The sequence below is a fragment of the Uloborus diversus genome, chromosome 9 (genome assembly GCF_026930045.1).
Source record: "Uloborus diversus isolate 005 chromosome 9, Udiv.v.3.1, whole genome shotgun sequence".
In the NCBI taxonomy this organism is placed as follows: Eukaryota; Metazoa; Arthropoda; class Arachnida; order Araneae; family Uloboridae; genus Uloborus; species Uloborus diversus.
This window is the reverse complement of record NC_072739.1, coordinates 112,646,961-112,672,443: the sequence shown is the minus strand read 5'-3', so window position 1 is coordinate 112,672,443 and position 25,483 is coordinate 112,646,961. Positions and strand designations below refer to the sequence as shown.

At 33.5% G+C, this 25,483-nt stretch overlaps 1 protein-coding gene across 1 annotated transcript in view; it reads right to left on the bottom strand.

Annotated features, from left to right (window-relative positions):
• Positions 1 to 10,224: 10,224 nt before the first annotated feature.
• The window catches only part of LOC129230441 (uncharacterized), a 52,362-nt gene continuing 37,103 nt past the window's right edge, over positions 10,225 to 25,483 (bottom strand). Inside the window, exons 12-19 of the mRNA XM_054864840.1 lie at positions 23,421 to 23,549; positions 21,473 to 21,639; positions 20,751 to 20,870; positions 19,998 to 20,154; positions 17,498 to 17,695; positions 14,596 to 14,728; positions 12,980 to 13,170; positions 10,225 to 11,275 (exon numbers count right to left, since the gene is read on the bottom strand). Of these exons, the coding sequence (XP_054720815.1) occupies positions 11,174 to 11,275; positions 12,980 to 13,170; positions 14,596 to 14,728; positions 17,498 to 17,695; positions 19,998 to 20,154; positions 20,751 to 20,870; positions 21,473 to 21,639; positions 23,421 to 23,549 (1,197 nt within the window). The 3' untranslated portion in view covers positions 10,225 to 11,173. The remainder of the gene's footprint in view (positions 11,276 to 12,979; positions 13,171 to 14,595; positions 14,729 to 17,497; positions 17,696 to 19,997; positions 20,155 to 20,750; positions 20,871 to 21,472; positions 21,640 to 23,420; positions 23,550 to 25,483) is intronic.

Here is a 25,483-nt window from a genome sequence, read left to right as displayed (position 1 = left end):
ACCAGTATTGACCTCATAGACATTTCCAGTTCAGAGGAGATAGGGTTACAAAACACACACAGACAGACGAGCACAGGATTAATACTATAGTATCCTCATGAATCTAGGTTTTCAATATTAGCATACATTAAGTCAAAATATAGAGCAAGGCATTGAAAGTCACCCCAGGTGTTACAATCTAATACTTAAAAACTTTCCCAGGACAAACAGTGGCAGTCCTCCCAATAATATTATGAAAGTGAATGTAAATGCCAATCTCACCGAATCCTAGATTACGTCAAATTAATTTGTTTAGTTTTTTTATTCTTTCATTGCTGCTGTTATAGTAATATGCACAAAATTAAATTCTGTGCTGTAATATTAAATTCTCAGCACAAACTTATCAACCAACATGTTCGTTTGATAATCAGCGTTAGATTCCAATTACAATTATGGTAGTGCGGGGGGGGGGGGCGTGAATTCACATTAGTGTTCTGAAGGGGCGCATAGCCTGAAAGGTTGCGACCCCCTTAGTGTAATCAGAGTTACCCCTCCTCCTCGCTGTACACCCACCAAATTTTCTTACTTAAACGATCAGTACTGCGCTTTTTAAATTTTTTTGGGCTTAGTCTTCTCTTAAAAATGAAAAGAGAGAACGTATTACCCACTAAAGGCCACACTTGGTTTGTAATCTTCCCCCTGGTCGGACCGAATCCATTCACTGGACAAGTGTGACCCGCAGGCAGTAGGTTGGATACCACTAATGCTAGCGTGTGTTACTTCAATATTTAGGAATAACAAAAAAAAATTTTTGAAAAAAAAAAATAGAACCGACTTCAAAATTGCTCTAAAAAGTGAAAAATAATTTTATTCTTTAAACACCATCGATAATGCTTTTAAACATAATTTTTGAAGTTGGCGCAAAAACAAAACGTAAAATCCAGTGTAACCATGCTTCGTTCATATTTTTTTTCAGAAAAGCATCCAAAATTACGAACGAAACATTTATATCGGTATTCAAATATGCTGTCATCAATGCATAATGTATGTGATAGTGAAAAAATTGGTCCTGGTTAAATTTACAGTTGTGTTTGAGTTATGGCTGTGAATGATTTTATCTATCGTTTTTGCGCCAACTTCAAAAATTATGTTTAAAAGCATTATCGATGGTGTTTAAAGGACAAAATTATTTTTCACTTTTTAGAGCAATTTTGAAGTCGGTTCTATTTTTTTTTTCAAAATTTTTTTATTTCATTCTTTTTAGTGTAAATGTAGGTATTTCAGAAATAATAAGAAGTTACCAGCACGAAACTTCACATTTTTTTCTTAAAAATGCTCCATACTAAAAAAAACTATTGACACGCGTTAAACTTTAAACGATTGGCACTAAAAACTTATCTTTGTTCCTCTCTGGAAATCATGCGTAGTTAATTTAATTATAACCATTTAAGTATTACGTTTTTCCTAACTAATTTACATTCCACAGCATCTAAGTTGCTCATGATGCAATCCTGTATTTTCTTACTTAGCCCCGATCATCTGTTATCGGCATAGATGATACGATAAAAATACTACAGAGTAGTTGAGTCAAACCTAATGGTAGCATTGTGAAGGCTAAGCAGATCCTAATCACTGCATCACCTCGCTTCCAGGTTAGGTTTACCCCTACTATGGAGCAATAGCACTGAAGAAAGGAAGATTTTGATAATTCACATAGGGTTACTATAAATCAGCAGGGTTACTAAAATAAAATTATTTACGCCAAAAATGAGACGACAGCGCCAGATTCCCCATTATCGAAATATCCCTTGAAGAAATTTAATGCTTGCTTCAGAGAAGCCTTCATTCAAAATTATCATTACAATTACTATTAATGTTACTGTTATATGGCACCAAACTTTTATAACAGTGAGTTTCCTATTGTCGCGTAGATGAAGATAGCGAAGACAATGTGAAAGCCAAATGAAGCGAATACTCTTTAGTCTCAACTCGAGATCTTTATTCAGAACCACGAATGAACGTTACATCTCCTTATATACAACTTGAGAAAGTGCTGGAACTTTCCAGACTTAGAAAGATACAAAAATTAATAGAAGATTCGAGAAAATACGAGAAACAGTAGAAACGAAATTTTAGTAAAATTCACTTCGTCCTAGTCGGGATTTGAACCCGGGTCGCTTGTGTGGGAGGCAAGAATTCTACCATGAACCACCGTTATCCACGGATGAAAAGTGCGAACTTCGCTACAAAATCATTTAATAGGGAAATTGCATAAAATTTACTGTTTTTTGCCCATAACTTTTTTTCTAATGAACAAATATGGTCAAACAAAGTAATGGGACCTAAGTTGAGCCATCTCCTATCCATTAAAAAAAGAATCATCAAAATCGCTTCACTAGGTGAGACGCTATGAGTGGACAAACAAAAAAAAAAAAAAAAAAAAAACATACATACGGTATGAATTGATAACCGCCTCCTTTTTGAAGTCGGTTAAAAATGATTTAACATATGTCATTTCCTCCCAGATGAAAATTTGTGCGCTGATTGTTAAGACACTTCTCTAACTAATAAATAAAGTCAGCTGGCAATAAGTCGAGGAAAAACTCGTCAGCTGATGCATTCTAGTAGGCGATAGATGCTCCTGCTTCACCCTCCTGCGTCATAAACCTTTCAATGTACCAGCTGACCATTTTTCCACCGGGGTACAGCCATCTGACTTGTGTATTAATTTGTAGTTGCATATAAGCTGTTATCAGACAAATTCTTAGCTGAGAGGAAATAATTGATTTTTTTTTTTACATGTTCGACCTACCAGCTGACTTTTCTTTCCTTCGAGATATTGTCTTAACTATAATTTGACAAAGTTTCAGCCAGGAGGAAATGACTGACTTTTATTTTTTGCATGATTGGGAGGCTACCGCCGCTCATCCCACCGACGGACACGCAGCTAACTTTCACGAGGCGTTTTGATACTATTCCAAGAAGCCTCTCACCAATTATCGTTCTAGAGGAAATAATTGACCAAATTTGTAGCTGGCTCCCAGACTATAAGGTCGATATAAATTTTTCTCTTGCCTTCAAAGAAAGTTCCTTGCTGAAGCTTCAACGAATCACGAACCCAGTCATATTGTTTTATTCCAGTCAACTACAAGTGTAGTGCTTTAAATATGTTCTAAATCATTGCCAAATGTTCTGACAACGCATTCATATAGCTTTTCTTTTAAAAAGTGTGAAGTTGCCCTGTTAAAACATGCATAGTGAGCCACGATCTAATTCCTCTGTCCATAGCTGAATTTTTAACTTAAATCCATTTAACTTGTCTATACATATAAGCAATCTCACTGCGTTATTGAATTCCTCTATTCAGTTCGTTAAGATTCTCAAAAATATCAGCCAAGTGCGCTTGCTTTCCTAGACAAAATTTATTTTGTAAGAAACTGGTATGTTTCATTTTGTTGTGAATCATCAGAAATTTGTACCCCTTCCCCTCAACTTAAAAATCCTTGCTGTCAAAATCCAGTGAACCACCGTGTGAAGAAACAGGGAGCGATGATCTGCCCCATTGAGAAAAGATAAAATGGAGGAGTGAAACTTTCATTCATGAAGCAAAGACATCAAGTCGCGTGACAAATTTTAAAGCAAGACATTGGAAGAAATCAGAACTCTTTAACTAGTTTCACACATAATGTGTCAACCATTTGTCATTGAGTCACATAACTTGGGATCTCACTTCAGCTTTTGCTGAGCCAATGATTGGACTTGCTCTCTCCCTTTACTAATTCCTGCTCTAAGAATTGCCTTTTCAAAAAGTACAATGCAAATGAGAATTAAGTAGCCTTGGTTGTATGCTGACAATTTTTATGGCTAACTTCCGCTGAAAGAGCACTTAGATTTTGATTTTTCTCATTCAACAGGAACCCTTCGACATTTCTCATCATTGCAACTGCTCCGTCCCTGCAGCGCTTGAGCAGTTATAACAATGGATTCTGTTGCAGTTTATTTAGCAGCAACTTGTAATATTTCATCACCAGTTGCAAGCTGAGAAAGTTCTTTGCAAAAATATAATGATCTTGAATACTGTCATTAAAGCAAGAGCAGCACATCTTTTATGTCTGTTGATTCATCAACATTAAATAGAACTTTTCTAGCTATAAGTACATTATACACCAATGTTTTTTTAATGTCCTCCGTCATGTCATTAATTCGTCTTTTGAAAACATCTTCAAGAATCGGTACTCTGACCACCAACTCATTCATTGCATCAAAACCTATCTTCATCTGTATGATTTCTTTACACGCTGGTAAAATAAATGTTTCACTGTTGGTATGCAGTTTTCAATGCAAGATGACATTTAATGAAACTAGTAACATAATATCTGATCTCTTGTGCAAGTGAAATGCATCACTCTTCCTTTTTCTACAACTCCGAAAGCGCTGTGGCACACCAACGACCTTGTTGCGGCACACCGGTTGAAATGCACTGATTTAGTGTAATGTAATGCCACTCCATGGGTGCAAGTTTGGTGATGTGTTTAAGACGGAAAATATTTTCAGTCCCCCAACCCCTCCGTATGCGTGCTTAAGGAAAAATTTATGTGCATAAATGTTGTCGATTTTAACAATGCCAGTTTTTGAAACTGTGTTTGATTTGAATTTTAAGCCTTTAAATGGTAATATTTCAGCGTTTTGATATCGTAATTCCAAACACCTAAAAACCGCCAATAACGGGGGGTCTGGAGCTCTCCCCCAGACTTTTTTTTTTAAATTGAAGTCCAAAAAACACAATGGTAGGCCATTTTGGTAAAGTTCAGGGGCTTTTACATCAATTATTTCAAGTTGATAGTTCCAAAATCACAATATTGGACGACCTTCAAAAATATTAGAGAAAGAGGGGGGGGGGGTGCTCTGGGCTCTCCCAAAGTTGAAGCTTTAAAAACGAAATTGTACTAAATCTTTCATAACATTTTTTGGTTTTTGAATGCATTATCGAAGGGATGGAGTTCAGTAACATTCCTTCGGCAATATTTCGAAATTGAAGTTCCAAAAACGCAATTTTAGATGATGTTGGATAATGTTAGGGGTAACACCGTTCGCAGCTCCTCGCAATTAGTTTTTTGCCAATTTTTTTAGTAGCCAATAAACCAGAAAAGAAGGAAAGTTGTGGGAAGGGTATGGGCGACTAATGATAATGAACTGGCACCATTCCCCCACACAGTTTTCATTTGAAAAAGAATTCTTAGGTGGAAAAGGTGGAAAGAGAAAAAGGTGGAGAAATTAGCAATAAAAAAACCGCTTCAATGAAATAGATATCTTTTTTAAACGAGGTACACTTTCCAATGTTTATTAATTAAAAAAAGAAACAAGGGAACTGAATCCTTACCTCAAGCAGGGCCTTCCAATCACATCCTTCTTTAGGTACTCAAATGTAGCCTAAAATGGCCTTTTTAATATTTCAGCATCAAAAAATTTTTGGAAGAGAACTCCCGAACCCCCCTTCCTCTGAGTTCACCACAAATGCCCTCAAGTTGAATTTGTAAGGCTTCAGTTCCTAAAAAATTTTCTAGGAATAGTACCCCTCTTACGTATAAACATGATTTACGACTACCTAAAAGTTTTAGTACTTTAATTTCGGAAACTTTTTGAAAGAAGCTCCCTACACTCATCCCCCTTAAGTCATCCAAAGATAGCCCAAAACAGAGCTCTTAAAATTTCAGAAACGGAAATATTTTGGGCTGAGCGGCGAAATACCCCCCCCCCCCCCCATCTTTCATTGTGTTTACTAAAGGTAGTGTAAGTTTGTGTTTAAGATTTATTTTTCTATTAAAAGAGCAACTCCCCTCCCCACATCGCCAAAGACAACCCAAAGTTTTAAGACTTCAATTTCGAAAATGTTTCGAGAAAGACCCCCCCCCCCCGAGTTTCCTAACTCTTAACTCACTCAAAATAGCCAAAAAAGTATTTCAATACTTCAGCATGACGAAATTTTCGAGGGAGAGAGCCCCTCCCCCCTCCCCATCCTCATTCCCCTAAGTTCACTAAATTTGACTTAAATTTGCGGTTCTCTTCATCACCGAAGTTTTAAGAAATTACGTTCTAAAATTTATTGAGAGAAAGCCTTCGAATTCCCTGTTTTTAAGTCCTCCAAACATTAATTAAAGCTAAGTTCTGAATAATTCAGCTTTGAATATTTTTCGGAGAAGGGGGACCCGAACCCCAAAACCGTCTAAAGTTGCGCTTTTAAGACTCACGTTTCGAAATTTCGCCTAAAGAGCGCCCTCTCGCCCCTCTTGACGTTGCCAAAGACAGCCTAAAAATTTTAAGACTTCAATTACAAACACTTTTCCGGAGAGGGTCCCAAATTCCCTTTCTCTTAAGTATAGCCTCAAATAGCTACAAAACATTTTCATGTTAGAACACCAAAACCATCTCTCATCAATTCACCAAAGATTGCCTAAATTAGTGTTTTTAAGATTCCAGTTTTCGATTTTTTTTTAAACCTACCCCTCCCCACTTTTACATCATTAAAGACATCCTAAACATTTGACTTTTAAATTTTTAAGAGTTTGCAGAGGATAAATCCCGGACCACTCCTAGCTTCAAAAATGGTTTTCAATTCAGTTTTCGATATTTTATACTGGAGCTCTTTAGTAGCCCCCCCCCCCTCTTAGACTGTTCAAGCTATAAACTTTTTAAGACATCCGTATCGTGGATTAATTTGCGGACTTACCCTCTTTGCAAGAGCAGCATTTTTTCGCAAACTCGTGCTGCTTTTATTTTTCTGGTTTCTTTAATTCCCCCCCTCCCCTACTCCATACTTCCATTCTAGCGAGTGTTAGATTGAATGACATTGGAATTTAATGATTCTTCAAGTCTTTGTCAAAAATGCAGGAACGGTTGCCCATCGGTGTTTTAAACCGGCAGCAATCGCTCTCAATCGGTGATTCAGACTCGACTCTAAGACATTTTAAAAGCGCACATAATTTTCATTTATGCGTGTAAAGTTTGTAAAAAAAAAAAAAAAAAAACGAAAGGATGATCGAAAACAGCAAGAAAAAAGGCTAAATTTTCAATTACAGACGATTATTTCGAAAATTCAGGGTGAATAGCGATCAACTCCGCAGTCTGCAATGCAGTGAGTTGGAAATAACAGAGCTGTACCTAAAAAAGTCAAACGGCGCGAGTCTAAAAGAAAACTCCTCCAAAAGCACGTTGCAAACAAAACAAGCCCATGGCGGAAAATCAAGAAAATGTCGATATCAATTCGTGGTTATAGAAAGGTCCAGTAATATTACAGCATATTTTTCTAACACTCAATTTTTCTTTTTTAAGTAAAAACTGAAAGAAAGTCATCGAACTTCTTTCCGTCCCGACCTCCGTCTCGGAAATTTGTCCAAGACGGAAATCCGTCCTGAGACGGAAGGTCTTGCACCCATGTGCCACTCTAACAAACTTTATGTTAAATCATACTAAATAAAGATAGAAATATATTCTTCACAAATTAACAAGAAAATCGTATTTGAAACATTAACTACTGGTTTTTAACAACTATTTAAAGCACATTCAGGAACACTGGTTACTTTTAAATCCACAGTTCTATATATATATATATATATATATATATATATATATATATATATATATATATATATATATAGATAAACAAGTAACTTTCTCACATTATTATATGTAATTTTTGAGCAAATATTTTTATTTATTAATAAAATTGCTACTGATTAAGCATGTAAAAGAGACAAAACAAAGACTTAAATATTTCTTTCAACAGAAGATGTATTATAATGTCTGATGTTTAGAGCACTGTTTGCAGGACTTAATTTGCATAAGAGCTTATGAGAGTTTGATTCTCCGACATTTCTTTTCGATTTCATGTGATCTTTCCCCGTTTTGGGCAGAATTCAGACTATTTCTGTATTAAAATACGTTTTTGTGACTATAGGGCTCCCACACTTCTTTCGCTACAAATTAAGCCCTGAGTATAAGACTTATACTCTCGATCTTCATTGTCTTACTGAAGAAGTCTTATCAAAAATTCCAGTTTCCATTGATCCACAAATTTTTCAATTTCACCAACAAAAAATCCCAAACACAATGCCAAACTTCTATGAGGGACCACTTCCATTAACGACCAGATTTCTAAGGCACCGATTTTCCTCCCTATACACTCATTGTTAAAAATCCTCAGGAAGAGACCATAGAAACTTCTTCTAACAACCAGCAAATTATAGAACTCAGCACAAAAAATTGAAGAAATTTTAGGTAACAGAAAACCAAAAGAGAGATAAAGGAAGAAAAGTCACAAAATATTTTAGTCTGGACAACCACCTGCTTTCTTTACAAAAGTGAAAATAAAGCAGAATAAGGTGGTGAAATCCAAAATCCATTTTTCTAGACGTTTCAAATGGATTCTTTTTGCGTCCTTCTTTTTAGAGCCTAAAAAATGTTACAAAAAAGAGGATGTAGTTTTTTTACACCCTTGGGAAGCTAAAGTGGCGCTTGTGAATCTTGCAACAGGTCAGGCGCATGTTCATCATTGTTGGAGGCTGATAAGGACAGGTAGTTTTTCTTGGAATTTAGTTGTTGCTTACCCAGGGGTGCCCACCTGGGTGGGGGGGGGGGGGGGGGGGTCATGGTGCAGGGACTGCACCATTAAAATTTTTAAGGGGAGTTGTTTAAAGGTGTATTTCTCACTCTGGGGAGGGGCGCTTGCTTTTAGTAGGGTGGTCTTTGCAATATTTTGTGGGGGCTGCACCCCTGGCTTACAAATAAAACAAGGGCATAAAGTCATTTTTGTGGTCAGAATCTGTCTTTAACTCATTTGAACATTTGAGAAATAAGATAGTCTCATATTTCCAGGCCTCATAGCAAGTGGGAAAAACATATAGGAGTTTAAAAGGAAAAATATAGGAGTTAGATAGAAAAATATATAGGAGTTTGAGAATATAATATATAAGAGTTTAAAAGAAAAAATATAGGAGTTTAAGAATATAATATATAAGAGTTTAAAAGAAAAAATATAGGAGTTTGGTAGAAAAATATATAGGAATTTCGGAAAAGTATAGCATCTAGTATGTTTGGAGCATTGAAAAAAAAGGGCATCAGTATCAATACAATTCTAAAATGCATGAAATCATAGCAATGTAGAACCATTCATTATCCTCTCCAATTTGTAACTGTAACCGAGTAAGATAGAAAAAAAGGAGCCAAAAAAATTTTCTGAGATGAAGACCGATTTCTGAAATTCTTGGGAAATCTACACACAAAATAAGTACATATTTGAAAAACGCAGACAAAATCCTATGAAATGACACTTTGTTCATCGAGATAGTTATATTTTTCAGCGAGGTATTAGCTTTGAAACATTTGAAGTACTCAATGTTGAATTGGTACCGAAATCTGTACACAGGACTAGGCATTTTCAAAAACAATTCTTTGAGCTACAACCGGTCATTTGAACTACATGTAAGATCATATGAGACAAAGTTACAAGCTTTCAAAATCTTTACAGCAGTACTTAAAGTTAACATGTTATACTATTAAAATTACAAAGTAAACTCATTAAAAGAAAATAATTGAGAACAAGTTAAAAGTTGCAAGTAAAACCATCTATATTTTATATCTTTCATAAAAAATTACAAACAGAAGTTTAATACATATACCAACATTAAAGATGTAAGAGTGCACAGTGCAGGGGAGAAAGAAGAAAAAAATGGATCAAAGATTTTACATTTTCGGGTAGCATTTAACATTTGACGAAAAAATATGGGAGTTTGTGAGAAAATATAGGAGAATATCTGACAGACTGTGAAATTATAGGAAATATAGAAGATATAGGAGGATTATGAGCCCTGTATTACACTCTGATTGCACTAATGATAAACTCATTAATAATCTATTTCTGCAGCAAAAAGATAAACAAGAAACAAAAGTTGGTTTAGAACACACGAAGAATCTAAAACAGACATATATCTTCTCACATTTCAAAGCGAATCAGTTCCTAAATGGAAAAATAATGTAAGAAGTATATTTTAGAAGAAACATTTTAGTTTATCTATTTAAATAAATCCTTTTCATAATGTTCTTTACATACTGTAAGCAGAACACAAATGATTTATGTTGGTCCAATTATTGTTTTTTGCATTTTCAAAAACCAACTCTAAGAGCTACCAACCTGCATTAACGACCACTTTTTCAGGGTGAAAAATATTTTTTACATCAGATATTTTTTCTCAAAATCATTTGGTGAATACTTGGAAGGACACAGTAATAAAGTAGAGAATTAACAAGTAATAAATAGATTTATTCATATTGTATGACAAAATAACTTGCTCAAAAGCTAAAACAAATCTTATACAACTTCAAATTCGTTTCATTGATAAGTTGGGGAAAATAATGTATCTGAACAAACATGAAAATAATAAATAAATATGCAAGCTATTGGTGAAAAGTATATACATTTAGTATAAGTAATAGCAAAACAAATTTGTAATAACAAAAAGTATTTCAATGATATGTACATTAATATACATGGCACAGTTAGCTACAATATATACATTTCTGGAAGTTACACTGCAAATAAAAGAAGTGTTTCATATAAAAATAGTTTTCCCATTAATTGCAGAGAAGCTCAATTGAATGATAAACAATAAACATAAATATATGCAAAAAATAACTACAAATAAACTATACTTAAATAAACTTAGTACTTCAAGTATAGCCTAGATTCAAAATATGCTAACTGTCAAACATTGTAGAGCAATCATTCAAATCAAACAAAAACTAATATTTTGTTTCATCAGATGCATCTTCGAATAAAGTGATGGATGATGTTTAGATTAGAATCCAAAAACTTTGGATTAAATAATACAAACATTTAAGTAAAATAAAAGATTTATAAAAAAAAAAAAAAAGGCATGTGCTGTAAAATAAAATGAATGCTTTCTTTCCTATATAAGGCACATTCACACATTTTTTATTTAATAAATATTTGCATAGATAAGTTACATATTTTATAACCTAAGTCATTTATGAACATATGAACATTACCAATACATAAGCTGCATTTTCTGGAAGTAATACTAAATATTTTGACATCTTTGTAAAAGATGTCCATATTTGTAAAATTATTATCACATTTCTGAAATGATTTGAATTTAGGCACAAATCAGATACAATACAATTACGAATCCGAATACTTGTCTTCAACAGCAGGACATTCTTTAGATATTGAGTTATGGAGAGGTAAAGACACACTTTTCCCATCAGATGTCACTAAAGTTATCTGGAAGAAAATAACAGTAAAAAATTCAATTTAGTGAGAAATTTATATCAAAACAAATGAAGCAATTTTCAACACTAGTATTGAAAAACAAAGGTTGACATATTCAGTTTGTTAGGAAAACTAAGAAAAAGAACCTGAGAACACAAAAAAGTCATAGCAGAATTACACTGTGAGTCACACAAGTCACAGTACAAAGTGACACAATTAGGATGCTTCACAGGAGTCCTGCTGTGACACATTTGTGACAACACCAGGGGATCCCCCCCCCCAAATAAAGTAAAACATACCCCTCAAAACTCCCTAAAAATTTCAATAGCGCAGACACCCCCCCTCCCTAGGTGGGCACCCCTGGACAACACTACAAGATTGTTGTAACAATTTGTGACTGGTGATTTTGTGAGATTATGAAGACACTTTGTAACATCGCAGCGGCTGGACTTCATCGAAAAAGCGAAATAAACGTGCGAAGTATAAAAGAAATGTTGTATTGCATAAAACGTGCAAACAGCAAGCAAACCAAAACAACGTGCGTAGTTGATGGCTTGTTGCCAATTGTGAAAAGCTAATTTCTGTTTGCATTGCGGTTTAGTCATTGGCGAACAAATAGCACTGCAAATGTGCTTGCTTATCGTACTCACATCATCCATTTCATATTTTAAAAATAATTTCAACCCAATAGTAGATTTTTTTTATAGTTTAAAACTTTTACACAGCGAAAGGTTTTTTTTTTTTTTGCAGATTTTCAGCGCGGAAGTCTTGCAATTTCTTAACTGCAAAATTCACTGTTTACATCCGAGAAGTTACGCGGTTTATAGAGAATTGCGGTTTATAGATCCGCGGTTTAACGGTCTTCTACTGTAATTAACTTTTATACCCCCTCCCATATTTACGTAGGAATGTTCTGAAATAATGCAACTGGGTTTTAAAAAAGTTAAAGTAGTTTAATAATAGGTTATGGGTTGACAAATTGTCGGATTCAAAGCATATCAATGGACTGTGGAGTTTTATAATTGTATTTTGAAGATTTACCTTTTTATGATAGCTTTTTCATTGTTTGAGAGTTTTAACAAAAAAATAATAATAATAATAATAATAAATAAATAAATAAATAAATAAATAAAAATAGATAAATAAATAAAAAATGAAACAGTCAAAGGGAATAAAAGACGTAACCATGGTAACAAACAAAAGTTAAACGGAATTGACTTTCAAATTAAATTATCCTTAATTCTTGATTTTATTCCTGAGTTTAATCATTTAGAATCGTTTGGCTTATTTAAGGTAGGCCTTGGAGTTTGGTTTTCTTAAACATTTCCTGTAGCTCTCCGAATGCTCGTAGAAACTTCAAATAAACTGCATCTGATGTAGAAAATTTCAAGCTTTCAAATAATCTTAAACTTAAAAATGTGAATGAAATATTTCGTCCTCATATAAACTAATGTGAAAAATGGGCTAAAAATTGGAATTAAAAAAAAAGAACAAAATCAAATTAAAAAAAAATCTATTTGATGTGCACATTCCCCTGCTCCTAATTTTGTGCCAAATTTCATGAAAATCGGTCGAACGATCTAGGCGCTACGCGCGTTACCGAGATCCAGACTTTCAGCTTTATTGTTAGTAAAGATGACTGATTTCAAAATGAGAGGATATGGGATGAATAAACAAATGCTTTTGAAACAGCTACACTTAATAAAATCAACTTACAAGTTTGCTAGGATCCTTTCCTGCTGATATCATAGACAAATTATCAGATGTAATGATTTCACTATCATCTAAGCCACTCAAAACAAACTGTCCATTTTGCATATTGAGCACTAATTGTCCAGCTTGTAAGGAAGTCAAGGTTTCTTCAGAGCATTCAGTATCTATAGTAGTAGATTGATCTGGATCTGGTTCTAAACAAGAAATAATTGCAATTAATTAGTAACTTTATAATATTGTTATTCAATAAATATAATATACTTTAAATACATAACAATGCAACTAATAAATGTAATACATGCTATACTAGAAAAATATTATATTCAAAAAATGATTTTTAAGCTTTAATTTACATTTTTGATAGACAGATGAAGATCATCTTATTAATCAATGCAGGTTATTTGACTAAAAATAATTCAGAAATTTTCCTTTGAGTACATCTAACAGATTTGACACTTTATCAAATTTTCCTACTGGAGAAGGAAAAGTGGAAATGTGCTCCAATCATAAGACTTGTATTCCATTCAGGGCAGTGACAGATTCTCAACAACTAACACTACATTTTAAAGCAAAAAAAAAAAAAAAAAAAAAATGTTATATGTATATCTTTGGGGGAAGAAAATAATAACTTTTATATTACTCTCAAAGAAAAAAAAAACATTATTAATTTTAACATTTTGCAAAACATTATTGTACTTGCTTTAAAAAAAAGAAAAAAAAATCCACTTGACTACAATAATTCTCAACCTTTCAGACAATCCCCCCCCCCCCCCTTCAAGTCATGCCTTTCTTCACTATATGTGGCTAATGCAAGAAATACAGTAGGAAACTGAAGCTAGTTATTAAAAATTAAGAATCTAGAAAATTTTAGAACTTTATTCGAAACATATTAGAACCTATGAAATCCATAAAGCAAAGGATTTTTTTAAAAGGTAATCTAGGATCTAGTTGAGGTTGGCATGCACATCAGTCAACATTTTGTCGATATTTAGTCAACAAAAAGTCAATATTTAATGCAGCAAACTAGGAAATGCATAAAAGGTAAAAATTGCCAAATATTACGGCCTTCTCTCTCATAAAAAGAATTGTCCCAGGGGCGAATACAACGGGAGGGTTATATATATAGACCATGCCCCCCCTCCCGCAAACCATCGATAATAGTAGTATTCATCCACATTGCGTTCAAACACTGTATGAATAAAATGTACACAATTTCAGTAGCCTTTTTGATTTAGTAATTATTTTTGAAAGTAAATATTTGAAATACTACTTCTTTTCATTGCTTATAAAAATTAATTTGTAACATTTATTCCCTTTTGAGGCCTTATTCCTGGCTGATTTTGTGCTTTTTATTGACACCCAAGCAGTTTCAGAAATTTTTCTTACCCAAAACCATGGGGTTGTTCATGTGTGTGTGGTGGGGGGGGGGGGGGGGGGGGGGGGGGGGGAGAGGGGTCTTTAGCAAGATCCCCTAAATTGGTAGGCTGTAATCCGCCCCTTACCTCTCCAAACCTAGATCTGGAAACGAGTCCCCATTTTACTCAGAATTTTTAATTTTAGAGTCCCTATATACAAAATTACACCATTCATTCTCTTTGGTATTTTTATTCACTACATACCTCCTAAAATGTCAAGAGGAACTTCTTCCATCAATGGAGGTTCTTTATTTATGTTTGAAGTACCAGGTTCTTGCACTTTTAATCCTTGTTCTAACAAGAAGGATTGACATTGTCCCGTTCTTTTTATGTGGTCCTGTAACAGTAGGCAGAAAAAATATATTTGATAAAATATTACAGGGTTCATACTCAAATAGCTGGAAAAAATTCCCCGACTTTTCCAGATAGGTCAAAATAAAATTCAAGGTCAATGTTTTAAGTAAAAAAGGCACTATAACATTTTGTACATTATTTACGTTAATTTCATATTAAAAAATGGGGTTGTTTCCATCAGTCAAAAGTACTATTTTTAGTCACTGAAATTGATAGAATGAGTAAAAAAAAATATGGACCCAGATAATACATTCATTTTCCAACAGTTATTTTTTAATTAATTTTTTAAAATGTCCGATTTTGAAATAAGGCATGGTCTTTATGACGTCACAAATGATGAAATTTGGCGCATCTTTCTACCATGTTCCCACGTTATGATAACCAAGGTGCAAATTAAATATTTTGCTCTGTGAATAGCAACACTGAATGGCATTTCATCATTTGTGATGTCATACAACAGAAGCATAAACAATGAAAGCGCACCGATTTAAGTAATTTTTTAAAAATATTAAACTTAAATAAATTATTTGAAAAATGGTCAGATCCTATGTTTTTAAGCATGCTCTTTCAGAAAAAAAATATTTTTAAAATTTTGGAAATGAGCCCATTACACAGATATTTTTACTGACCTCAAAAAGTTAAAGTACAACATATTTTTCGAAGCTCAGCATAAAAAAATGGCAGTAACAATAAAATGCATAGCTTGCACGAATGATAATAACGAACTTTAAAACTATTTATGAAAAAAAGGTAGCTACTTTTATTTTATAGAAAAGAGGGTATTTTTATAAGTGAGAAAAAATATGCAAATATCAAGCTTTCGTACTTTTGTATAAGTTGTGTTGATTTTCAGCTATTGTCGGCAGTTTCGGTGGCAATAGTCAATAGAGTTTACAAAATGTCTCAGAGACGTCATTTACCCGATTTGTTAAGGTGGAGGGCAGATAGATGGATGGAAAAGCTTTTGATAAGGTACCAAATGTTGCTCTACTTAGCAAATTAGCTGATATAGGAAGAGGAGAGAAAATTTTCATTTGAGTAAAAAACTGGCTGACCGGAAGGAAACAAAGGGTAGTTGTAAGGGGAAATTATTCTAAATGGAGTGAGGTTTTAAGCGGGGTTCCTCAGGGATCAGTGTTAGGGCCTGTTTTGATCATTGTCTTTATGATCGATATTCATAAAAATATTTCTGGGAACATGAATTGTTTTGCTGATGATGTCAAAGTTATGGGGATTGTAGAAAATGAAGAACAAGCAAATCAGCTGCAAGAAGATCTAGATCATGTTACGGAGTGGGCTGATAAATGGGGTATGGCTGTTAATGTTGGGAAATGTCAAGTGCTACATTTAGGGCATGGAAATAAGTGTACAAGTTATTATTTGCAAGGTTCAGTCATTAGTCAGGCAGAAAAGTTACTGATCTGGGCGTCTTAATAAGTAAGGATTTAAAGTTTAGCCAACAGTGCAGCATAGTGAGTAACAAAGCAAATAAGATGCTTGGGTTAATCAATAGATCTATTTCAAACAAATCTAAAGAAGTTCTTCTGCCCTTATATAGAAGTTTGATAAGACCTCATTTGGAGTATGCAGTTCAGTTTTGGTCTCCTTATCTTAAGAAATATATTAATGTATTGGAAAGGGTTCAAAGGCGGGCTACAAAGTTAATAATTGGACTTTCTCATTTAGACTACGATTCCAGGATTAGAATGCTAAAAATGTACAGGCTTGAGCAAAGAAGAGATCGAGGAAACATGATTCAGTTGTTTAAATTTATTACAATGAAAGATGTTCTGGTTCTAAAATTTAGCACTGAAAACAGGACAAGGGGTCATTGTTTTGAGCTATTTAAATCTCAAGTTAACATGGATATTAGGAAAAATTTATTTTAGCAGAGTAGTAGAACTTTAAACAGCTTACCGGAAGAGGTGGTAATGAGTAAGGGAGTAGATAGTTTTAAGAAGGTCATTGATCTTCACTGGGGATTGTAAATTGACTAGGACCAGCCTAGCTGGCCCAGAGCCTGTTGCTGGTCGTCACTTTTGTATTTGTATTTGAAATGGGACTGTCGCAGGCTGATGCTGCCAGACGTCTCAATGTATCTCGTAGTGTTGTTCAGCGACTTTGGGATCAATACCAATCCAAAGATTCTGTATCTAGCCCTGTCTGAAGACCTGTTGCAGGCCAACCACAAGCTACAACACCTGCAGAAGACCATTTTCTAGTTCTTTCAGCCCGAAGGAGAAGAACCACTTCTGTGCCGCAGCTCGTTGCAGACCACTTTGTAGCATCAGGAAGAAGAATCTCTGCTACTACGGTGCAAAATCGTCTTCACAGTGCAGGTCTCTCTGCAAGACGACCACTTGTGTGTGTTCCCCTCAACGGACCACAGCGAAGGATCCGCTTATGTTGGGCAAGAGAACATGTTTCCTGGACCCAGCAGCAATTTGGCTTCCGTACTGTTAACAGAAGAGTCTAGATTTATATTGGAGAGTGATTCAGGGCGTCTACTGATCTGGTGGGAACAGCGCAATAGATACCATGAATCCAACACTGTTGAAAGACCACAGTTATAGAGGTGGTGGAATCATGGTTTGGGCAGGGATCTCGCTCGGTGGTCACACTGATCTGCATGTGTTCCATGGAGGAAATCTGACTGGTCTGAGATATTTGCATGAGATCTTTGATCCATATGTCCACCCATATGCTGGTGCTATTGGTAATGAATTCATTCTGATGGATTATAATGCATGACCTCACCGAGCTCCAATTGTTGAGGAGTATCTTGAGGACCACAGTTTGGGACGAATGGAATAGCCAGCTCAATCTCATAACCTGAATCTGATAGAACATCTTTGAGACTATCTTGGCAGACAGGTTGATGCTTTAAATAATCCTCCAACGTCGTTAGATGAGCTGGAAGAAGGCTTAATCTGTGTCTGGTCTTTGCATCCTATTCCAGTGTCTGACGACTTAATAAACAGCATGGAAAATCAATGCCGCCAATGAATTCAAGTTAGAGGGGAGACATTCCTTATTAGAACCCATTTTTATTTTCGTGACATTTTCCTACAAAACACTGTGATGTTCTGTTTTTCTTCAAGAATGGACTTTTCCGCAAAGATTGCCTTTTTGTTATAAATCATTTTTGCAATACATTTATACAAATTTTTATGACGCATTCAATAAAAAACCATTTAATACACATATCCTCCAAATTTTTTGTTTCTACATTCATTCATTTGTAAATTTGACTCAAAAAAATAGTTGTACCTTAACTTTTTGAGGCTAGTGCTTTTAAAAAAATCTGTCTGCAAGCCTTTGCCTGGACTTTTCATATTGGGTCCTATTTTTAGTTTGCTACAAATTCTGTTTATAATTTTTTGAAATTGAAATCAGCATCAACTTTGGTTCTGTCAGCTAGGATCCTGGTTTCATTATTAGTGAAAATTGGATTCTGTTTTTGTAAAGTGGTGAAAATGCAATTACCTAAATTTTTGTATGGGATTTATCACAGAAACATTTAAAATAGGATGAAAAAGTGGAAACAAATATTATCCAAAACAATTGGATTTAGTAATAAAATATGCATAATTTGCTAACAAATTTAGAAAAAAAAAACTTCTGAGAATAGTGAAATAAGGATTTAAAATGTTTTGATTATTTTTGAGGAGTTATAATTAAAAATTCAAGTGAAATTAGATAAGCTACTTAGATTTTAAGCATAAATCTATAAACACCAGAGCAATATATGTCTGATACCAATAGGTAAGAATATATATATGTATAAATTAATTTTAACGTTTCATTAATGAACAAACTAAGCAGTTTTACAAATTCTAACATAATGTAGTTGTACTTTCAATTAATCAACTTTTATTTTAAATTTTATTTTTTTTCCAAGATTATTTATTATTGAAAGTACTATTATTCTTTTATAATTACTGGAAAAATATAGACAGAACAAGAAAAATTCATTAGACATGTTACAATGGTTTGATTTGAAACAAATATTTTTTTTCCTGCATATTATCTGAGGCACCGTATAATCCGCAGGTACTAAAATTGGTCCGAAGAAAGAAAAAAAAAATCTCTATATCAGCTGGAGCGTACACAGTCGAGTCCCGACTTACGCGAGGGATGCGTTCCAAGACTCCTTGCGTAAGTCGAAAATTCGCGTTGTGGAAAAGGGTATGTGAAATCGTTTTAGACACTTTTAAACACCACCTTAAACAGTTTTCTTGACTTTTAATTGTACGTATGGAAGATTCACTCATACCGTCATACCTAATTATTGTGCTACCCTTCGAAGCATTTTTTGGTTCAGCTTCAGCTTTTTGAGGAGCTTTACCTTTTCTTCAATTATCAGAAACGTTCTCTTTTTCTTTCTATCTTCACCATCTTTAGATGAAACAGCACTCTTAGGTGTCGTTATATTTCGTTAACTTTTGCATTTAGAATGAAAAAAATTAATGGGAAATGAGAAGTAGTTATTTGTATAAGCATAAAAATAGTACAGTGTGGGTACTTTTACTCTCAGTGATGCTAAAGGGATGAAGGTCCATTCACGAAAAAAACTTACACACCGTGGTTCCCTTCCGAAAATTTTCATGTTGCGGGCGAGGAATTCGCACCAGCTCAAAAATTCTTTACTGTTGAAAAAATCGCGTTATAGCCATTTTGCGTAGGTCGGATCGCGTTGTAGCGGGAGTCGACTGTAATTTGCAGATATTACAATGTCAAAAAAAAGAAGTTGTTTTGATTTAACATACAATTTTAGCAACTAAATCAAAAATGCAAAGTAATAATTTTTAAAAGTATAATCAAAATTAATCTTTTAAAAAAAAATAAAAAAAAAGATTTTTTCTTGAAATAGTAAGCTATTATTACTAAATCAGTCAAGACAAAGTCTAGTCTAGTTCAAATGAAAACTGCTTCTTCCTAGACTGTATGGTTGTTTTTTTTTACCATCGAATCGGGTAAGAGGAAAATTCAAACTATGTAAAATAAATAACTCTACAGAATACGTAACGGTCTCTATTGGAAAATCTGGCTGTAAATTGAGGCTCAATGCGTTGTAAAAAGGAAAAAGCACGGATAATCCATGGCAGCGTATAATTCGCATCTCATTAATTTTACTTTTTTGATAATATGCAGGAAAACATGGCAGTACTTATAATTTGTAAAGGTCTTCAATGTAACAGTGTAAATATTGTACAATGTAATAAAGATAATAACAATAACAATGATAATACCTTAAGAAGCTCCCCAGTTTTGTAAGCTTGACCGCATTGAGTACATGTAAAAAGCTTGGCATCTGAATGGCGCCGTTCAATGTGCTTTCTAATATCTGTAAATGTGTAGCCATAAAAGTCACATACACCGCATTTATAATCTCTCTGCCCAGAATGCCTGAAATAAAAAAAATACATATATATATTTTTAAGGAATGAAGAACAAAATAATTTGCATTCTGATCATTGAATTTCAATGTCTCAAATAAATAAATAAATAAATAAATTTGAAAATTCAGCAAGTTTTTTCTGACATTATGATTCATTTTTTCAATTTTAACAGCAAACATATGCTATTATCTGTATTCATCACTTACTTTGTTATTTTTGTGCTTTTTCTTTATATCTGTAAGCAGTTTGCACTTTAGATGTAAAACATTTATGGTAGTTTATTTTATTTTGTCTTTTCCCCACAACCCTACGATAAAATTTATTCAATTTTACTCGAGGAGCTCAATTGAATTTCCAGTAAAAGTAAAATGTAACCAGTTGCAATGATTGAAATTTCATGCATTAAAAACAAATTTAAAAAAAAAGGTTTAACTAAAGAAGTTAGTATAATTACAAGTTTAAATCATTTAAAACCACCTTCATTCACATAAAATTTTCTATTTCTTTAAAGGTATCACTTAATGTCATTCATTCCTCAAAAGTAGCCATTTTCAGAGGTACAAAATTGAAGTTGAAAACCCAAAAAATCAGTTAGAAAATTACCTTTTTAAGTGCAATTCCTTATTTTTCAAGTGACGGAAGCATTTACCACAAACTTCACATTTGTGTTTAGGAGCCTCATGGATCAGTAAGTGCTTTGTGATGTCTGATTTTTCACAGCCTCTGTAATCACACATTGACAAGTTATGCATAGCAAAGAAATGTATCAGCAAAACACAGAGCGTACAATATATTAAGCAAAAATATAAATAGAGTACTTGTAATACACAGCAGAGTGAGATCACAGTTTCAGTGAGATAAATATAGCTTTACACATTATCCAGAAAATAAAAAAATAAATTTTAAAAAACTGCATATTTGTATGTTCCTTTATGAACCTATTTCTTTAAAATAAAAATTTTAAATTTTTTCTGCCCTAAGTGGCTAGTAACATGTACAAAGTTTGTTCAGAAGATGCCAGCTCCAACAATTAATGGATTTATCAGATACATTTCTAGCAAAAAAAAGTTCACTGTTGTTATTCAATCCAATGTGTGGTAAAATAGCAAGTCAAACGAATAACATTAGAGTTTAAAGGTTTAGATTTTATGTCTGATTTTTGAAAACTGATCAGATAAAATATAAACAGAGCAATGGGAAAATTTTTATAACATGGGATGGCTTTTAATTGCTATTTTGTTTGAAATTGGAAAACTGAAATTAAAAATTGCCTTTTTTAAATCCTCATTCACATATAATATAATTTTTTAATAAATAAAACTCACTTATATTCGCAAAATGGACACTTGTATGGCTTGATGGGCTCATGAATTCTAAGGTGCCGTTTCAAATGAGCTTTCCTTGAAAACTTCTTGTCACACTTTTCACAAGGAAATAAAACTTCAGGTGGGAAATGAACCATTTTCATATGCATTTTTAATATATAATGATCCTATAAAGTAAGTAAACGATTAACAACCAAAAACTAGAGTAGTAAATAAATATCCCAAGGATTGAATATTATGAAAACAAACAATGGAAGTTTTGATCATTCTCTATAGCCATTACAAGAAAATTATCTCTTTTTTAAGTCTACTTTCCTATAAAACAAAGAAAGAAGAAAAACGCATAAAAGAAAACTTAAAGCATCTTTAAAATATCCCTAAAAATTGTTGGGAATTCAATCTGATAGCTCAATCAAAACCCGAAGTTCAAAGAACTAAAAGCAGGTTTTTAGCAAGCAAACCCAACTGAAAATTTGTGGAATGATCTGCTTGGGAAGAAAGGACATACAGACACATATTTAACAATTACATAAACATTTTATTAAACAATAAATATATCAAAACATGGAAATATTAACAAGTGTAAATAAAAATCACATTCCCCAACAACTGAATAAAAAAATCCTTCCAAAAATATCAGTAGGAAAATATTTCTTAAAATAGTATAGTTAAAGTTCCAGTAAAATTTATATGACTAGTTTAATACAAGTACAACCTTGAGTCCTATGCCAAAAACAGAATAGTTCAGACAAACGAGTTAAAAGTTCATACCAAACAAGCTATTCCTTCCTTAAAAGTTGGCACAACATGTGAGGGCCCGATCCACCAATTTGGATTACATATCAAAATTGTCCGTGGCCATTCCATGCCATCATGCTGAATTCAGAAAAAGAAACTTGTCCTCCCGGACAACAGGAACCATCCATCCATCTGACGGACATTCAATCCAGCTCTCGAGCGTGGACCTTCCATGGCCCTAGGCCTTTTCTCAGCAAAAGCGACTTGATTTAAACTCTTAATTTTAGAGAGAAAATCCCTCACTTAAAAAATCATCTCAAGACAACAACTGGAACATGCCCGCATTTCTGGCTGGGCTCAAAGAAAAACATCCTACATCTTTCAAAAAGAATCCACACTACAACGTGGAACTCCGGAGCACACAGCTCCCAGGCACAATCTTTGCACCTCAGCAAAACATCGGACTGCAGTCACAACATGGTAAAACAATAAGAGATTGATTGATTGAGAGTTCACACATAAATAGCATTCCCTATCTCCCTACGCGATGCATCTCAAATAGCATGTATAAATTATATTGATGAAACAACTCAACACAGTTTACAATTCAAAAACTAAAATCTTTAAAATTGTTTCCAACATGCATACAGCAAGAATCTTTTCAACATCTTTCCTATGACATCACATCATCGTGGCGGGTCAACAAACGCATGCAGGGAATATTGGCTCTGGGGAACGATTTGAACGCTGGTAAAGTAACAGGATGATATTCAAAGTTCGAAAAAAGAAGGAAGTAAGTTCTGGAAACTTTTATAAACCTTCCTAAAACTTTAGGAATTTCTCCAAGAACAAAAAATATTGGCTATAGGCCAACAAAAATAAAGAAAAGTCAAAAATAAAAGAAATAATTAAATTAATATTGCAAAATAGCACTAATAAAAAAAGTTTTTAAAAATAAAAAATAATAGAAATTAAAATAAAATTTGTACTAGGAAACTTCAAAAAATAAAATTAAAACAGAATAACCTTGATTTAACGATTGCCAAAAGACTGGAAAAAGTTATCGTTAAATCAAGGCTATTGTTAAATAAAGGAACATAGTCACCGGTCAAATCTGGACCAGTGAACAGTATCGTTAAATTGAGGAAATCGTTCAATTGGGTATCGTTAAATCAAAGTTATACTGTAGTATTGAAACAAAATTACTTACTTTATATTTTTTGCCACAAATTTTACAAAAACAGCCATTGTTGATGTGTCTGTAGAAATGCCTCTTAATGACATAAGGAAGTTCTGCCATGTAATTGCATTCACTGCAAATACATCTGGGATGTTTAGTCTAAAAATAAACACGAAAAATTATTTTCTGAAACTGCTTCACTTCTTGTGTACTTCAAGAAGCTTATATATTTAAATTCATTTAGGTTTCATTAAAAATGATCAATAAAAATATAAAGGCATTCAAGCACAAGTACACTGCACACACAAACTATTCCAATGTTTATGCTTTTACAGAGAAATAATTAGGTGTGTTTTTAAACAAATCTTATGCATACCCTTTTCAACAACACAAAATTTTGACTTGTGCAAGGGGCTTGGAATGCTTCCTTTGTATAAGTCGAGGCTCTACCGTCCAAAATATTAGGAATTATGTTCTGCAAATATCTCAGTTTTTTTTTCAAACATTTTTTTCAGTATTTAAATGCTTTTTCTATTTTCTTGATTTTTTCGTTCCTGGTTATAGAAGAAATGACAAAAAAAACTTTCTTTTTCAGGAGTTGAAAAAAAAGTAAAAGTAAGTATCTCAAATTTTGCGGCACTAAGAAGAAAAAAGTAATTTCAGGAGTTTTTGAGAAGGCATACAAACTCTATTACCTTTATACTAAGCAAGGACGGATACAAGGTTGGGGCCATGGAGGCAATCGCCCCTCTCTTGAGTTACCCTGCACTGGCTATTTTTCCTAATTAAAGATCTAAAAAGGAAGTGTAGGCCATTTTTGATGACGTTATGGTTAAAACTTCCCTCTCAAAATGTTTTAGAATTGGAAGTTTCAAAAAGGGAATTTTAGACGATGTTAGGAAGACTTCCCCCACAAAATTTCTTTTAAATACGAGATTATAGAAATCTTAGGTAGTGTTAGGAGACAGAATTGATGTGACTTTCCTCCGGCAATTTTTCGAAAAGAAAGCTTTTGACAATGTTGAGGGTGGAAGGGAGGGGGGCGGGTACTTCCAAAACAACCTTTCAGAAGTATTAATAAATTGAAGCTTAAAAAAGTAATGTTAGAATGCGTCTTTCAATGGAAAGGTTTGAGGATCTCCTTGGCTAAATATTAATATTTTAGTTGTTTTAGATAAAAATGCTGTGTCACCCCCCCCCCCCCCCCAAAGTTTGTGTAATCAGATATGTAGTAAAAGTTAAGTTAAAAAATCAACTGCCCCCTCCTTGAAACATTTCTAGATCTGTCCTTGATACTATGGAAACTTTTTGAATTCGCAAACTAAATAGCAAAGTGCAAATGAACCCCCCTTTGCATTCAAAACTAGCTCAATGGAGGTTTACAAATTAAAACTAAATCCATTTACATCAAGTCATTTGATTATTTTTTCCTAATATTTGATCCGATTACTGTATCCTGTATCGTTTGTCTTAAAGTAATAACAATGAAATTTAAGTGAATGTTTAATGTTGATTAAACATAGTCGATATGTTGGCTCTAAATATTGCTGCTTTTTAGTTAAAAACACAAAGAAGTTCAATATGTGGTAACACAAAGCAAAACTCAATCAACATATAAGAGAAAAAACAGAGCTGTCCAAAGGAGAGTGCTAGCGGAGCAACTACTCTGTGCACCACAACATGAGAGCTGCTGAAAGGGTTGCAACTTTATTGTTACATTTCTCAATGAAGCAAAACTAAATTGTCCCCTCATTTGATTAGGAAATTGAAAGGGCTTTAAGATGTTAAAGATAATGAGGTACAATAACTACTCAAACATAAGAGGAAAACCATTGTATTTGTTTAATATTATAGAGTTGACAGAATATTTCACATTTAATAATGATTCAGAGATAGGTTGTGCAGAGAAGTGCTGGTCCTGAGAGTCATCACCTCTTGGGACAGTCCTCAGACAATGAATTAAAAAACTTAAAACAGACTGAAACTAACAATGTAGTGAAAAGCTTAACACATGAAAATTTCTTTTTGAAAATAAAGAAGTGACAAAATATTAAAGTTTTGAGACTTTTATATTTTAATTTCATGCAAAATGG